The sequence below is a fragment of the Electrona antarctica genome (genome assembly GCF_951216825.1).
Source record: "Electrona antarctica genome assembly, chromosome: 18".
NCBI classification, from domain to species: domain Eukaryota; kingdom Metazoa; phylum Chordata; class Actinopteri; order Myctophiformes; family Myctophidae; genus Electrona; species Electrona antarctica.
Window position 1 is genome coordinate 24,314,886 of NC_136799.1, and position 16,852 is coordinate 24,331,737.

A 16,852-nucleotide genomic window follows, 5' to 3' on the forward strand; every position below is an offset into this window, starting at 1 on the left:
GACATGTGCCAGCACTACAATGTGGTTCCCTATGTGGTATATTATGCTGCCGCACCATTACTACATACTAAGCTGAACCGTTTAGTAAGCAACATTTCAGAATTCACTCACATTTGTGTTATTTCTCTGTCCTGCACTTGCCCTACAGTTTAGTTGTGCATATGCTACAGTATTATTGTTTATGAACAGCTGACAAAAGGTAGGGGTGTGTGTGTGTGTGTGTGTGTGTGTGGCCATGCACATGTGATTTGTGTATGTGACTTTCTTGTGTGCACCTACGATTCTGAGCACACGTGTGTGTGCACCTGTGTGCATGTCTACATGCGTGTGCACTGGTATGTGACGTGTGCAAAGCAAGGTACTTCCTCCCGCAGATGGATGGACTTTTGCTCGCCAGGAGTTCAAAGGAGTCAACCCAGAGCTCTCTGCATAGCAACAAGAACAGACATGTGTCTCTGGCTGTCTCCCTCAGATTCTCCATCTACTCCACTACATCTCAGATCCAAATATTGTACATTTATTTGAAAACTTGAGTTACTACAGTAGTTGCTTTTTTGTAGTTATTACTTTTTGATTACTGTTACAAAACCACTTCAGCCCTATATACATTTTGTCCATTTGAAAATTAAATACAACGGTTTAAATTGCCCTGTAAATGTATTTCCTTTTACAGTACAATTTGCAATAATTCATGAAGACATGTCTTTGTGTGAAAGCTGTGATTCTTGGAATGGACTGTTTCGCTTTACTATGTTATCCTGCTATATATGTAAACATTCAAATATAAATTACTTTTCTTGTAACCACCGCACTCTCAACTATTTTTTAAAAATCGTGAAAATGTGGCGCAAATCTTTGAATATATATTCTTTCACAGGGGATGTTTTTAACTCAAATATTTGCTTCTGGGAGGTCCCTGGAACTACATATTGTCAGATGGGGGTCCGTGGCCAAATACAGATAATTCTGGGGGTCCTTGACATGAAAAGGGTTGAGCACCACTGACATAGAAACATACTGTAGGTTTTTCAGAAATCGAAGCTATTTTATTTTAGACTCGCCCTCAGGTCTAAATGCTTTAAAACTCACTTTTGTCACTGTATGCGACCCAGAATATTCAAATATACACTTCAAGCACTTCAACAGCAGCTACACACAGTAAAACAATGAGGATTAATTTCACAGTGGAGTAGCATGAACATGAAGACGAAGTGAGCAAGAATATAACAGCTACAGAAGAGCAGACTACCCTGCTCTCTGGTATGTCTGGAAGTCTGGAACAAGCTGATGACTCCACCTCATCAAGGATCTTGCTATGCCCAAGGACATAAGGCAATATGGGGAAAAAAGTAATTTCTCTTTGCTTCCAAACACGCTGCCTCGCTTCCTCCCTCCCTCCCCATCTCTATTTCTCATTGGTACCACTTGCTTGCACAGACTTTTCACGGCTTTCCCAGCTGACCTTATCTGAAGCCTCTATGTTTTAAGGGGGTCCGGGCCGGCAGCGAGGACAGATCAAATCCAAGTATGACATCACGGTCAGATGACATCACTGCGGAGTGGGTGTCAGCAATCATCGCAGAGGAATGTCTGTGATTCAAGGAGGCGGGAGCGAGGGCCAGGCATTGCAGTCTGGTTGGCATTGTCCCGTGCGTGACATTTGCGGAACGATGCAGAATGCCATTTCAAGCAACGACCAGTTAACAACTTAACTCTGACCTTCGAAGGGGAGGCAGATTGCTAATGTCCTTGGCACAACATGATGACATGCCAACCATTACAGCATTCTAAAAAGAACAATCCCTGCATTAGGGGACAAAAGAAATCCAGACACACAGCACACAACAGAGAAATCTTGGTCAAGAAATCCCCTGTGGTTTTCTCTCAACTAAATTCTTAAGAAGAAAATAAGTATCAGTATGAAGTGTTAGTTCATCTCTACAGTGTCAGTGACATCCTATGTAGAAGTCTGATGGAACCCATCACATGTGTTGCACTCGGAATTTCCAAACATATTCTCGATTTGGGTGCTGCAACAGAACAGAGGTCTTGTTTTTTCCTCCCTTATTCCTCCCTTATATTAAAACGTTTTGAGAACCTGTGCTCTAGTCCTTTGAGCGCTTCCAAGTCATTTGCCCCAGTTCAGCTTTTGGAGCCCACTGTCTATGGCTCTATGCCACATATACAGTGGGCTCCAAAAGCTGAACTGGGGGCGAATGACCATGAAGCCATAGACTGGGGATGTCCCGATCACGTTTTTTTTGCTCCTGATCCGATTCCAATTATTTGATTTTGAGTATCTGCCGATACAGATTTCTCTGTATCGGCAGATTTATATTTTTATGGAACACTTATGCCATATCACAATAGTACAATATCCCAAATCACAGACAATATACAGTCTTATATCATTAGGATATAATATTAGGAATGTCCTGATCACGTTTTTTTACTCCCGATCCGATTCCGATCATTTGAAAATGACGTGATCGGCCCCGATTTCCGATCGCATGACTAGTATGGCCTCATGTTGACATGTCCTGTCCTTAGCAGTCGCGCGGTGAGGATGGCGACGGTGGAGAGGGAGACGATGAATACGACGGTTGCGGCAAACAGGTCGACGGTGCGTAGCGCCAGGTGGTACCACTCGGCCCTGGGCGGGTCCAGACACGTCGGGCCGCGGCCGGCCCCGTAAGGGTAAGGGTAGCCGGCGGCGTGGGAGACGTATCCGTGAGCGACCGCTCCGAGGTGGGAGTAGTAGCACAGAGGCCCCGTCAACACCGCTGCCATGGCCACGGCAAACATCAGAGGTGACGTCACAGCGCACAGGATGGAGAAGATGTAAGCCATCTCCCACTGAGAGAGGAGGGAAGAAGAGGGGACCATCATTATTATTATCAGTGTGGTACTGATGAAGTACTCAAATGTTTTTACTTAAGTAAAAATATCAATAGTGCAATATTATAGAAATACTAGGGTAAAAGTCCGGAATTCAAAATGTGCTTGAGTAAAAGTACAAACGTATTGGCATCAAAATGTACTTAAAAGTACCAAAAGTAGAAAGTACACATACTGGTAATGCAGAATGTCTCATTTCAAAATTTCAAATGTATACGAATATTTTGAAAATAGCCAATCGCAGTAGAAGTAAGAGGTGAAGTAAGAGTAAGAGGTAAGATAGAATTGTGTGTGTATTGTGTAAGCATAGGCCTACTGTAGGAGTGTAGTATATCTGTCGGAGTTGCCAATATCACCCATGTGGGGGCGCCACTGAGGTGCAACAGAAAGCAGGGTAGTGGGAAAGTTACACAAGTGTGTAACTGCCCCACTACCCTGCTGAGTTGTACTGTACTACACACTGTAACACACGTGACTTGTACTGTACTACACACTGTAACACACGTGAGTTGTACTGTACTACACTCTGTAACACACTGAGTTGTACTGTACTACACACTGTAACACACTGAGTTGTACTGTTGTACTGGGCGACTGTGGCTCAAGAGGTAGAGCAGGTCGTCCAATGATCCATGGGTCGGCGGTTCGAATCCCGGCTCCTCCTGTCTACATGTCGAAGTGTCCTTGGGCAAGACACTGAACCCCAAATTGCTCCCGATGTGCTGGTTGGTACCTTGCATGGCTTCTGCCGCAATCGGTGTATGAATGTGTGTGTGAATGGGTGAATGTAATGCACAATCTATGTAAAGCGCCTTGGATAAAGGCGCTATGTAAATGCACCATTTACCATTTACCATTTACACTCTGTAACACACGTGAGTTGTACTGTACTACACACTGTAACACACGTGAGTTTTACTGTACTACACACTGTAACACACGTGAGTTGTACTGTACTACACACTGTAACACACGTGAGTTGTACTGTACTACACACTGTAACACACGTGAGTTGTACTGTACTACAGCCTGGCTGTACAAACACACATGCTGATGAGTTGTACTGTACTACACACTTAGGCCTCACTCAGACCTTTACTGCATTGCTGTATGCTTGGTGGATGAATGTTGTGTAGTGTCATGGCCGCCCCAATGCATTTCCAATGGGAGTCACATGGTTTGACACAACATTTGTGTTGTATGAGGGCCTTAGGCCCTTTCTGAAACCAGTCCCTTGACTTGAAGTGCTCTCAGGAGGTTCCCTCGTCAGAAAGTGCCCCTCCAGCTGAAACAAGTTCCCTTGATTAGGGTGCTGGGTATACAAAACTGTTTGGAAATACACTCGCCCTCCTTGTGCAGAAACAGGAAACAGACACCATTCGTTGCCATGGTTACCATCACACAATTGTGTTACCTGTTATTTTGTTTGTACAGTTATATTGCATTGCATCGTGTATGTTTGTGACATGTGGATTTCATTAATATGGAAAAAGGAAATACAGCGTGACTGTCAAAAATGACATGTCATATACATCCATGGTGTTTATAAATCATTGTGTTAAAAGTTGTTGTGTGGTTTCATAACTTAATTTCATTTATAGTTTTTTCACGGTGGGGTAAATAAAGAGCCCTTGTGAACATCAGTTGGAGCGTTGTCTATTCTGCATCAGATGACGATTGTTTAGGAGGAGTTTATTTATCATTTATTTGTGGTGGTTCTTACATTTGTAGGTCGCGGTTTCCATGCGGACACAGAGCAGGGCTGCACAAGGCAATCGAGTCTAGATCGGCACAGACTCGCTCTTGAGGGCTTTATAAGCCACTTCCACTCAAGGCTGCTTGGTTTCGGACGACACTTAATATGGCGCAGCCTCGCGTGAACGCGCATATCGAGGGCAAGTGTGTAGAGCGAGTGGCGAGGAGCTGGTTTCAGAAAGGGGGTTAGGCTGAGCTCAGACCTTTACTACGCTTGTTGGATGAATGTTGTGCCGTGTCATGGCCGCCCCAATGCATTTCCAATGGAGGTCACATGGTTTGACACAACATTGTGTTGTGTGAGGGGGAGGGGGTCAGTCGAAACACAGCTGAAAGCCATACAACAGACCATGTGACCTCCATTGGAAATGCATTGGGGCGGCCATGACACTCACAACAGCAATGCAGTGTTGCGACCGTGTGAGTGAGGCCTTAGGCCTCACTCAGACCTTTACTGCATTGCTGTATGCTTGTTGGATGAATGTTGTGTAGTGTCATGGCCGCCCCAATGCATTTCCAATGGGAGTCACATGGTTTGACACAACATTTGTGTTGTATGAGGGGGAGGGGCGCAGTCGAAACACAGCCGAAAGCCATACAACAGCTTGTAGTCCAAAATGTGGACTACAAACCATGTGACTTCCATTGGAAATGCATTGGGGCGGCCATGACACTACACAACATTCATCCAACAAGCATACAGCAATGCAGTAAAGGTCTGAGTGAGGCCTTAACGTACAAACACACATGCTGATGCATGCACATGCAGCTGATTCAACAGACTAGTTTTCCAAAGTGGTGGAAAGTAACTAAGTACATTCACTTAAGTAATGTACTTAAGTAAAACTTTGAGGTAATTGTACTTTACTTGAGTATTTCCAATTTCCAGGAAGAGAAAGAGGAGGAAGAGGAAGAACTATAACTTTAGTTATAGTTACTTTGCTTCAGCCAAATGTACATTTCCACCGTAAAAAACAATTACAAATATGCGATTGAAATGGGACATTCTGCATAATGAGTACTTTCTACTTTTAGTACTTTAAGTACATTTTGATGGCAGTACTTTTATACTCAAGCACATTTTGAACTCCGTCCCTTTACTTGTAACAGAGTACTTCTATATTGCAATATTGATACTATCAAGTACAAAATGTTAGTACTTTTTCCACCACTGGGAATCTCCCAGGTACTTTTCCACCAATCAAACTCTGGACAGCGCACCACACTCACCAGAGACTTCCTGTCCTGGTCCCTGTTTGCCATGACGACACTGACGCCGGCCGCAGTGGCCTACAGGACACAACAACAGGCAGCACTTACCGATTCATTGCTTACGTCCAGTGGTGAAAAGTAACATTTACTTAAGTACTGTAATTAAGTACCATCTGGAGGTATTTGTAGCCTACCTTACTTGAGTATGTAACATTTTCAGTACATACCGATATGCCCGTCCATAGAGGTGTGTTACTATACATACCGATATGCCCATCCATACAGGTGTGTTACAATACATACCGATATGCCCTTCCATACAGGTGTGTTACAATACATACCGATATGCCCGTCCATAGAGGTGTGTTACAATACATACCGATATGCCCATCCATACAAGTGTGTTACAATACATACCGATATGCCCGTCCATACAGGTGTGTTACAATACATACCGATATGCCCGTCCATACAGGTGTGTTACAATACATACCGATATGCCCATCCATACAGGTGTTACAATACATACCGATATGCCCGTCCATACAGGTGTTACAATACATACCGATATGCCCATCCATACAGGTGTTACAATACATACCGATATGCCCTTCCATACAGGTGTGTTACAATACATACTGATATGCCCGTCCATAGAGGTGTGTTACAATACATACTGATATGCCCGTCCATACAGGTGTTACAATACATACTGATATGCCCATCCATACAGGTGTGTTACAATACATACCGATATGCCCTTCCATACAGGTGTTACAATACATACTGATATGCCCGTCCATACAGGTGTGTTACAATACATACCGATATGCCCGTCCATAGGTGTGTTACAATACATACCGATATGCCCGTCCATACAGGTGTGTTACAATACATACCGATATGCCCGTCCATAGAGGTGTGTTACAATACATACCGCTATGCCCGTCCATACAGGTGTTACAATACATACCGATATGCCCGTCCATACAGGTGCAGCTATCTTGCAGTCCCAGCTGATGAACCATGGTCTGTAGGAACCACCTGGGAAAAAGGCTAGAATGCCAGACAAAATACTCAACAAGCCCAAAGACAGCTGACTGAACCCCACTGACCGCCAACCTGCCATGTTCCTGTACTCTCTCTCACACACACACCCCTATCTATATGGGCTGATTGGGCTCCAATCGTTACATTGAGGTGGTCACTAGAAAATTCAGCAGGTGCTCACAGCAGAGACTAATGTTCTCTAGGCAATAGAGATACTGAGACCATGAAGACTTGAGGTGAAGGTTGGCATATCTTTCTATGGCAGGACACTATGTAATGACAGGGAACCCAGGCAACTGTAAACAAACACATTACACGTGCGTGCGTTTCTGTGGCTGGTGACAGTGATCATGGACTCCGAATGAGAATTGTCTTCCTGAAAACACTTTTATTTTCAACTCTGGTTCAAAGAATGGGATGGGAAGTATAGGGAAAAGAAATGAAGAAATAAAAGAACAAAAGAGAGAAAGAAAGAAAGAAAGGCAGAAAGGAACGAATGAAAAAAGAAAGAAACGCCATGCCAATACAATAACACATCTGAACTGTGAATACTGAATTCTCCTCTGCAAAGGGGGTACATCAAAGTCAAATTCTGTTCCCCGTCGCTTGAAATGTTTGCCTCCCGAGAGACAAAATGTTTCAAAATAAAAGTCCTCTCGTTGTCCAGAGTGCCTGATCTGGCGGGGGTCGACACCATCATGGCTTCTCTCTTCCCCCCACCCCCACCCCGGTGCAGAGCGAGTCAACCACAGGGCACATTGCATAGCCAGATAGAAGACGCACCATCTTTAAACGTTCTTACTTTACAAATGTCTGGATGGACTTGTCTCCATGAGAGAGAGAGTGTGTGTGTGTGTGTGTGTGTGTGTGTGTGTGTGTGTGTGTGTGTGTGTGTGTGTCAACAGCAGCAAATAGGACAAGAGATGCCTCTCAAAATCACATGATTGTCAGTTGGCTGGCCTCAGATCAGTCAGTCCTCCAGAGGATTGTGCGCCACACTGCTGATGATGTCATCATTTTGTTTAAAATACACACATATGCACACACACTCTTGTGATAACTTAAACCTTTCACCCCAACCCCCCCATAACGCCACACAGTGGCACAGCAATACAAACCATCAAATTACATAAAAATCAAACATTATTATATCAATGGCTTATTAATTAAATACACAGTCGGGCACATTTACAATGGTTATGGAGCAGAAAGTATAGCAACTCATAGAACACACGGCCTTACAGTGTCCACCGGTTCTCTCTCCCACATGGTGAAGACTGGTGTGTGTGTGTGCACACACGTGCGTGTGAGAGAGATTGTGCGCGCACGTGTGTGTGTGCATGCGTGTATAAATATGTGTGCCTGTGTAAACACTACTCCAGAAATACACTCTTAAGAACTACTCTAGCAAATAAGACACTGACAGCGGAAGCTGTGTGTGTGTGTGTGTGTGTGTCTCTATGTGGACAGAAGTGCCAGTGATAGACAGCAATAAAGTCCGTAGACTGAAACTAAAGCCCTTGGTGGTTATGAGCTGAGTACTCCAGCCCCCCCCCCTTCCCTAATTAAGGAGTTAAAGAAACGTGCACATTGACCCTGGGTTACACTGTCCCTGTGGCAACGTCGTCGTCATATTAACAGCTTAGTTATGAGAGCTATGCGGTGCACACTCCTAAACTCACTCGTCTATCACTGATTTACACGCAAACACACACGGCTAGCTATTACAGTAAGAGCTGTGTACACAAACACACACCCGTGAGCGCGTGTCCCTTTAAATACAGAGAAAATAAGTGTCAAATGGCACAGTATATTTTGCATCAACATGAATTGTTTTGTTGTTTTGTACAGGATGAGCATGGAATATGCCAGTGAGGTAACCCCTGGTGGTAGAAGCTAAATACACAACTATTCAACACCCTCCGTATAAAAAGAAAGACTTGGTAGTTGTAACATTTCCCCCTTTTCTTTTTCTTTCTTTTTAACTGAACACGTGGCATTGCTGAAAATAAATAGACACAGCGCAAAAAACATTATTTACTGGCTACTACCGTCTACTAAAAGAACTGCTCACAATTACCAGTGTTCACCATGAATGAAGCCCGATTTACACTTGCGTCATACGACGGAGTCGCATGCATGAAATGGCTTCAGGTCGGCTAATTCCGGGGGTGTGACAACATCGTATGAAGGAGCATAAATTAGGCACGAAACGTGTTAGCATAATGGCATTGTTCTGTTTAATGGATGGAAACCAGAACAAAGGTTCTGTATCTATGGTAATATTAAAGCTTAATTCATATAGTCCATCGCACGACTGTGTCGCTTGCCGACAAGGAACTAATTGACGAGCCAACGGCGCCAGTAAGCTGTATTGTGAACATCCCCCATGCGTCACATGGAAATGTGTGTGTGGACACAACTCTGCCAGAGAGTTTGATATGTATCATAATGAGCTTTATATACACAGATCCACCTCCTCTCACTGCACCGGAGCGAGAGCAGACCGCATCGACGCCAATGGACGGAACATTCCACTTCTACCCTGAAACACTTCTAGCAGGTTCCAAATGATGACATCACAAAGGGATTCCAGAAGGGTAGGGGCTGATAACATTCGTTCTAAGAATAGAACAGCCTGGGCAGTTTTTTCTCTGAACTGAAACTCCCTCATGGAAAAAGATTACCCGGCCATTATGTGAGATCTGAGACGAGATTCTACAAATGTCTTCTAAATCATGAGTTTTCTGAAAAACATATGTTTCTATGTCAGTGGTTCGATTTCATGTCAACAACCGCAAAAAATACATGTTTTGGCTGCCGACCCCTATCTGAAAATGCTTTGTTCCAGGGACCCCCCAGGAGCAAAAAAAGTATATATATTCAAAGATTTGCACACGTTTTCATGATTTAAAAAAATTATGCCACGCTATGAGCTTGTAGAACTGCTATTTTTCAACACTGATTTACACGCAATGTGGTTAAAAGCCATAAGGTGACACAGACACGTCCTGAGGTCTAAATGGGGGGCGTGTTGGCACGGGGGGGGGGGGGGGGGGGGCACGGGGGGTGGCACTCGGGCGACACTACTATTCTGTCTGTCTGTCTTTATTTGGAGCAGGGGCCATTTCAAGCCTGTCTCTCTCTCTCTCTCTCTGTCTATCCACACAGTCAACGTATAAAAATACAGGACATATGATTGTCTTTAGCATGATTGTCAGTAGAGAACTCACAATGGCAGCTACACATTTGTTTTTGTTTTTTACAGTAATTCCACAGTATTTATTTTTGTTCTTTCTTTTGCTTTTTGAGTTTCTCTGTGTCAGAGCTTATGCGATCAACTCCCCTCTCCACATAGTAACATACACTTAACTCTCAGACAGTACAAACGGAACCTCTCGAGAGTTTAGTGAACACTGTGCACGTGTCACCAGTGGTGGAAAGTATCTAAGTACAATTACTTAAGTAATGTACTTAAGTACAACTTTGAGGTATTTGGTACCACTTCAGCGCTATATACATTTCGGCCATTTGAGCTGGTAGATCTGCTATTTTCTAAATATTTGTATACATTTGAAAACTGTGCACAACGAGTACTTTCTACTTTTGGTACTTTTAAGTACATTTTGATACCGATACTTTTGTACTTTCACTCAAGTAAATCTTGAATTCCTGACTTTTACTTGTAACAGTACTTTTACATTGCAGTATTGATGCTTTTGCTTAAGTAAAATATTTGAGTATTTTTTCCACCACTGCATGTCAACCACCTTGTGCTTTCAGGTCGGGGGGGGCGAGGAGTTGCACGCGTGTACAGATTAGACACATTATTGCACCAGATGCAGTCTTGGTATACAGTCACAAACACACACAAAATCTCTTAACAGTCCATGTCTGAGGAAGGGGAAACTCAAGTCTTTTTGCTTGTTTTTTTCAGCCATGAGACAGACGGACGCAAGCACCGTTTTGCTGTAGCCGTCTCTGTATCAAACCTCCTTTGTCCTTCCCCCCTCCGTAGCCAGTCGGATCAATCGAGACCTCTCTGTCCCTCCTTTTCCTGCCAGTGAGTCCAGGATGGGACCAAAGGGTGTTTGAAGATGACGGATCTCATGCAGACAGGTCGGAAATCACCAGTTTTTCAATCTTATTCGCAATGTCTCCTGATGGCACCTGAAGCTCGTCAGACTCATAGTCGTCGTCGAACGACCTGTGGTTGACGGCACATAAAAGAACAATAGATCAGCATACAGTAGAGGTGTAGCGTGTACTATATTCTGCACTGATTATACTTTTGTTTTGGTTAATAATGAGCACTTAAGCCATGGTTAACCGTTTCCGTCCGTAGGACGTGGCCACACGTCCTAGGGAATCCAATCGAGGGATGCATTGGACGTGTGTATACGTCCTAGCGCATCCTCAATGATATCAGGCGAGGGGAGAATATTCTGAATTTTTTCCTTTTTATTTTTCAGTCTGACACTCGGCCACCGTCCTTCACGCTCTACGGCCATATTAGCTTCCCGTTGACTTAGCTGTTAGCGCGGCAGAAAGAATGCCTCGTCTCTCCTAATCCAGGGCGCTCTCCGTGGTTTTGATCTGATGGATATAACGCTTTTTGGATCATATATCGTATAAATTAAAACGATAGCAATGTAAGCTAGCAAAGTAAAGCAAACTATTTCTCAGTTTTTTTCCCGGATTGTTTCCGGGGGGTGGGTTTCAGAGTAAAAGCGGCCATGTCTTTCCTGCACCCCAGAGCTCCTATTTTGAAGGAATCCCGGCGCTGATTGTGTTAAGTGACTTATTTTCAAAACATGTTCAAAATTATTTTAGCCGATCTAGAAGCTCACAACGGGTTGCTTTGTTGTGAGCTTGTACATCTTCTGTCAAGAATTACATTTTTCATACACACCCCAAAATAGGGTTAAAGTGGGTAATACTGTTGGTGTTAAGCTAATTTGAGACGGGCATCGATTAACGCAGACGTTGTCGCCTGGATCAACGATAGGTCTGCTCCAGGTCTGCTCATGAGGGGCACGACAACGCAAACACACAGAATCCGGGTCTGTACAGTCACGAAACGAGCACGCGTGCTCGTTTCGTGCACATGCCCGCAACTGTACCCTAACCCTCACGGGGCCGCGCTCACGTAAATACGATTGCGTTGTCGCCCCTCGACTTCTCCGCACGTACAGAAAAGAAAAATGCAGGTCTCATTCAAAATGAACTACTAGGCGCGTTAAATCGTACCTGTCGGTAAAGACAGTATTTAATTTATAATTAATTAACTGGTATCCTAAAGTTTCAATGTACAGATTATAATTTTGATAGTACGGTATATTGTTTAGACTTTAGACTGATGGTAGGTTCTTGGTTTACCGGTGATCCTAGTTTAATGAGGCAGTACACTGTATCTCTGCATTTGATGCTAAATACCTAAGTTGTAAATTCAAAGCTCACAAATAAGGTGGAGAAGTATACTGTAGCTGTGTTATATCTTGTATGCATGTGCATTGGTACTGTATGTTGTTGTTTTACATACGAGTAGTGAGTACGCTTGCAGCAATGTCGATGATAAGCCAAAACTTAGATCATATTATGTCCAATTGAAGCAGTGTTTTGGTACTGAACCGTATGTCAATTCCATTTTTAACCAGAAACCAGCAGTCATTCTGTGCTGAGAACTGGTATCCTGCCTCTTGCTATTGCGGTAGGCTGGTTCTCAGCGGTGCCAGAAGAGAATAGGATATGCAATGTATGTGACATTGAATGATGTTGAAAATGAATTCCATTTTATGTTTTATTGTATACTTTCTGATGATTTAAAGGTTCCTTTATTTGATGTACAACAACAAAAGCCTGGGCTATTCTGGGAAGATGATGGCCAGAACTTTGGTTATTTAATTATTGAGTATTTAAGACGGCACAGTTTGTTTCTAGAGCCTGGAGTGGACGACAATCTAAGCTCTTCAAGTAGCTCCATGTCCGGTCTCCCAATGGTGCATTTTATTTTATGGTGTATTATATTTTATGTTGTATTGTTATAATTATGTAATCTGCCATGTAAGAAGCTTGGGTGTTTTAGTTGGTTATTCATTTGATCATTGTTTGTGAACTGTCATGTCGGTTCATTGTCATTGTTTATGTGAAATGTAAGGGCTGGGCGTGCGTGCGTGCGTATTCTACCCCTCATGTAGCTGTTCATTAGCAGTCTCCTCCGCAACCAGTATCTCATACTCCTCCGAGGCGTATTTATCCCAGTCTGAGGGCTCTGGACCCTCACTGTCAATGTCCTGAAACACAACACTCACCATTAACTCACTGTCAATGTCCTAAAACACAACACTCACCATTAACTCACTGTCAATGTCCTGAAACACAACACTCACCATTAACTCACTGTCAATGTCCTAAAACACAACACTCACCATTAACTCACTGTCAATGTCCTAAAACACAACACTCACCATTAACTCACTGTCAATGTCCTGAAACACAACACTCACCATTAACTCACTGTCAATGTCCTGAAACACAACACTCACCATTAACTCACTGTCAATGTCCTGAAACACAACACTCACCATTAACTCACTGTCAATGTCCTAAAACACAACACTCACCATTAACTCACTGTCAATGTCCTGAAACACAACACTCACCATTAACTCACTGTCAATGTCCTAAAACACAACACTCACCATTAACTCACTGTCAATGTCCTAAAACACAACACTCACCATTAACTCACTGTCAATGTCCTGAAACACAACACTCACCATTAACTCACTGGCAATGTCCTAAAACACAACACTCACCATTAACTCACTGGCAATGTCCTAAAACACAACACTCACCATTAACTCACTGTCAATGTCCTAAAACACAACACTCACCATTAACTCACTGTCAATGTCCTGAAACACAACACTCACCATTAACTCACTGTCAATGTCCTGAAACACAACACTCACCATTAACTCACTGTCAATGTCCTGAAACACAACACTCACCATTAACTCACTGTCAATGTCCTGAAACACAACACTCACCATTAACTCACTGTCAATGTCCTAAAACACAACACTCACCATTAACTCACTGTCAATGTCCTGAAACACAACAATCACCATTAACTCACTGTCAATGTCCTGAAACACAACACTCACCATTAACTCACTGTTAAATTTCCTAAAACACAACACTCACCATTAACTCACTGTCAATGTCCTAAAACACAACACTCACCATTAACTCACTGTCAATGTCCTGAAACACAACACTCACCATTAACTCACTGTCAATGTCCTAAAACACAACACTCACCATTAACTCACTGTCAATGTCCTAAAACACAACACTCACCATTAACTCACTGTCAATGTCCTAAAACACAACACTCACCATTAACTCACTGTCAATGTCCTGAAACACAACACTCACCATTCAATGTCCTGAAACACAACACTCACCATTAACTCACTGTCAATGTCCTAAAACACAACACTCACCATTAACTCACTGTCAATGTCCTGAAACACAACACTCACCATTAACTCACTGTCAATGTCCTAAAACACAACACTCACCATTAACTCACTGTCAATGTCCTAAAACACAACACTCACCATTAACTCACTGTCAATGTCCTAAAACACAACACTCACCATTAACTCACTGTCAATGTCCTAAAACACAACACTCACCATTAACTCACTGTCAATGTCCTAAAACACAACACTCACCATTAACTCACTGTCAATGTCCTAAAACACAACACTCACCATTAACAACACTAGTTGTTGACCGGGCTCCGGATCAGTTATTTACAAGTTAACTACAAACAAACAAAACAAAAAAACACACTTTAGCCCACTTTATGTGGATTTCTTTCCAGCATCCCATCGCCAACACGTATTGACAAACACAAGAAGTATCAGGAGCTAGTTTTCTGCAGGTTATCATGCGTAGTTTTACTGCCCCAATGCGGTTACTGTACACACAGTACTGTACCGGTCAATACTGTGTAGGATTGGATGACACTGTAATGAATAGTGTATTAACTCTGACCTTTTGCACAGCAAAGGGGTCTCTCTGCTCGTGATCCAGGTATTTCTCCAGGTTGAAGAAGGTGTCGAAGAAGATGTGAGCCATCCGACAACGCTTTAGATCACTAAGGGTTATCTTACCTGCAGAAATAGCATAATATGCACAGTCAAACAGAGGAACAATAGTGCTACAGAGACGGAAGGATGGACAGACAACACATGAGACAGACAGACAGACAGACAGACAGACAGACAGACAGACAGACAGACAGACAGACAGACAGACAGACAGACAGACAGACAGACAGACAGACAGATAGACAGACAGACAGACAGACAGACAGACAGACAGACAGACAGACAGACAGACAAAGCCCACACGGAGACAGAGAGAGAGAGAGAGACAGAGATCTTCACTCATGTAGTGCTGAAAGCCCCATGCAGTGGATAATGGGACTGATTGTTAAGTAGAAGAAGGCGAGATCATTAGTTGTAGGCTATAGGCCTACCAGAGGAAATGCCGGCTAGCCTACCGGCCAGCGTTAGTTAATCATAAGCGTCTCCTCAGTCATCTCTATTCATAATCACTCATTTGTTCCAAATTAATGATTCCTAACTAATCTGTGTGAAAGTAATGTATGGAGTGTGTAAATGTCTAGAGTGGGGATCAAGCAAGCGTGACTGTGACAGATTGTGCCAGAAGCTTTCTGCTCTCTCCACAGCCTGATCATTGATGACTAAGGGCTGAAGAGCTGATGCTCATCTTTTCTTTTGCCAATGGTGGAAAAAAGTACTCACAAAGTATCAATATTGTAATGTAGAATTACTCTGCTACAAGTAAAAGTCTGGAAATCAAAATTGTACTTAATGTACTTAACCCATTGATGTCTGAGGCAGAATCTGGGAACACCTTCTAGGGCCTGAAGGTTTTTGTCAGGTGAAACCTGACTAGTGTTTAACCATGAAAAGTTTGACATGTAGTCGACATGTAGTCATTACTGACGTGATTGGCTGTTTCTAGCCAGTGGGACGACAAGCAACGGCAATGCTGCCTCTAGCCAATGGGAAGGCAAATATCCCTGGCAGCAAAGCAGCCTGTGCAGAGCAACACGCAGCAAAGCAGGCTGCAGCGCATACTACAGTTATTTGACACGTTTGCATTGTTCTCACGTCCCACGATATCACTTCAAACCAACCGTGGCTGAAACAGCGCTGCGCAGCCAATGCAAAGCCACAACAAAACACAGTCATTGAACCGTGCACGCACAGAATCAATGTATATTAGTATCTTGATTCATGTCGAGTCTCCGTGTACTACTGCTGCACTGCGGGGACGGGCCAGTGCTACTAGCAGCCTGTACAGCCAGCAGCAGCAAGAGACAACGGCGTGTGCCTGCAGAATACGCTCCAAATTAATTCATATGCCTAGTTCGGTCTCCAAAGCCCGACAATACACATCCAAATGGACTCGCCCAAGGTGAAATAATAGTTTTCAATTTCTAATAGTGTTGTATAATTATTTGCGACAGAGAAACATACACGTTACTAAAATAATAATAATAATATGGGGAGGGAAACAAAGGCAAAAAGGGGGACAACGGAGACGGCGCCTCTTTCAACCTGGCACATTTATTACTATGTAATCATTCCTTGTTTTTTATATAGTCATGTTGCTACATGTATAACAATAACTGATGAGACACTGAGAACGCGCCGACATCGAGGTAGAACAACGTATAGGTTGCACCAGGCGTCAATAGGTTAAAGTACCAAAAGTAGAAAACTACTCATTATTCAGAATGTTCCATTCCAAGTTCAAAATCATTAGAAAATATGAAAATCAGGTAAAAAAAAAGAGCTCTCAATGCGTCGCATTGTGACGCATTGTG

The 16,852-nt window shown here is 43.2% G+C and overlaps 1 protein-coding gene across 2 annotated transcripts in view; it reads right to left on the reverse strand.

The window, feature by feature from the left end:
* Positions 1-7,277: 7,277 nt before the first annotated feature.
* Positions 7,278-16,852, reverse strand: part of ppp2r3a (protein phosphatase 2, regulatory subunit B'', alpha) — a 105,423-nt gene continuing 95,848 nt past the window's right edge. For both annotated transcript variants that reach the window (XM_079528908.1, XM_079528909.1), the window contains 3 exons: positions 14,986-15,104; positions 13,102-13,208; positions 7,278-11,122 (listed from right to left, as the gene is read on the reverse strand). In XM_079528908.1, the coding sequence (XP_079385034.1) occupies positions 11,023-11,122; positions 13,102-13,208; positions 14,986-15,104 (326 nt within the window). In that variant the 3' untranslated portion in view covers positions 7,278-11,022. The remainder of the gene's footprint in view (positions 11,123-13,101; positions 13,209-14,985; positions 15,105-16,852) is intronic.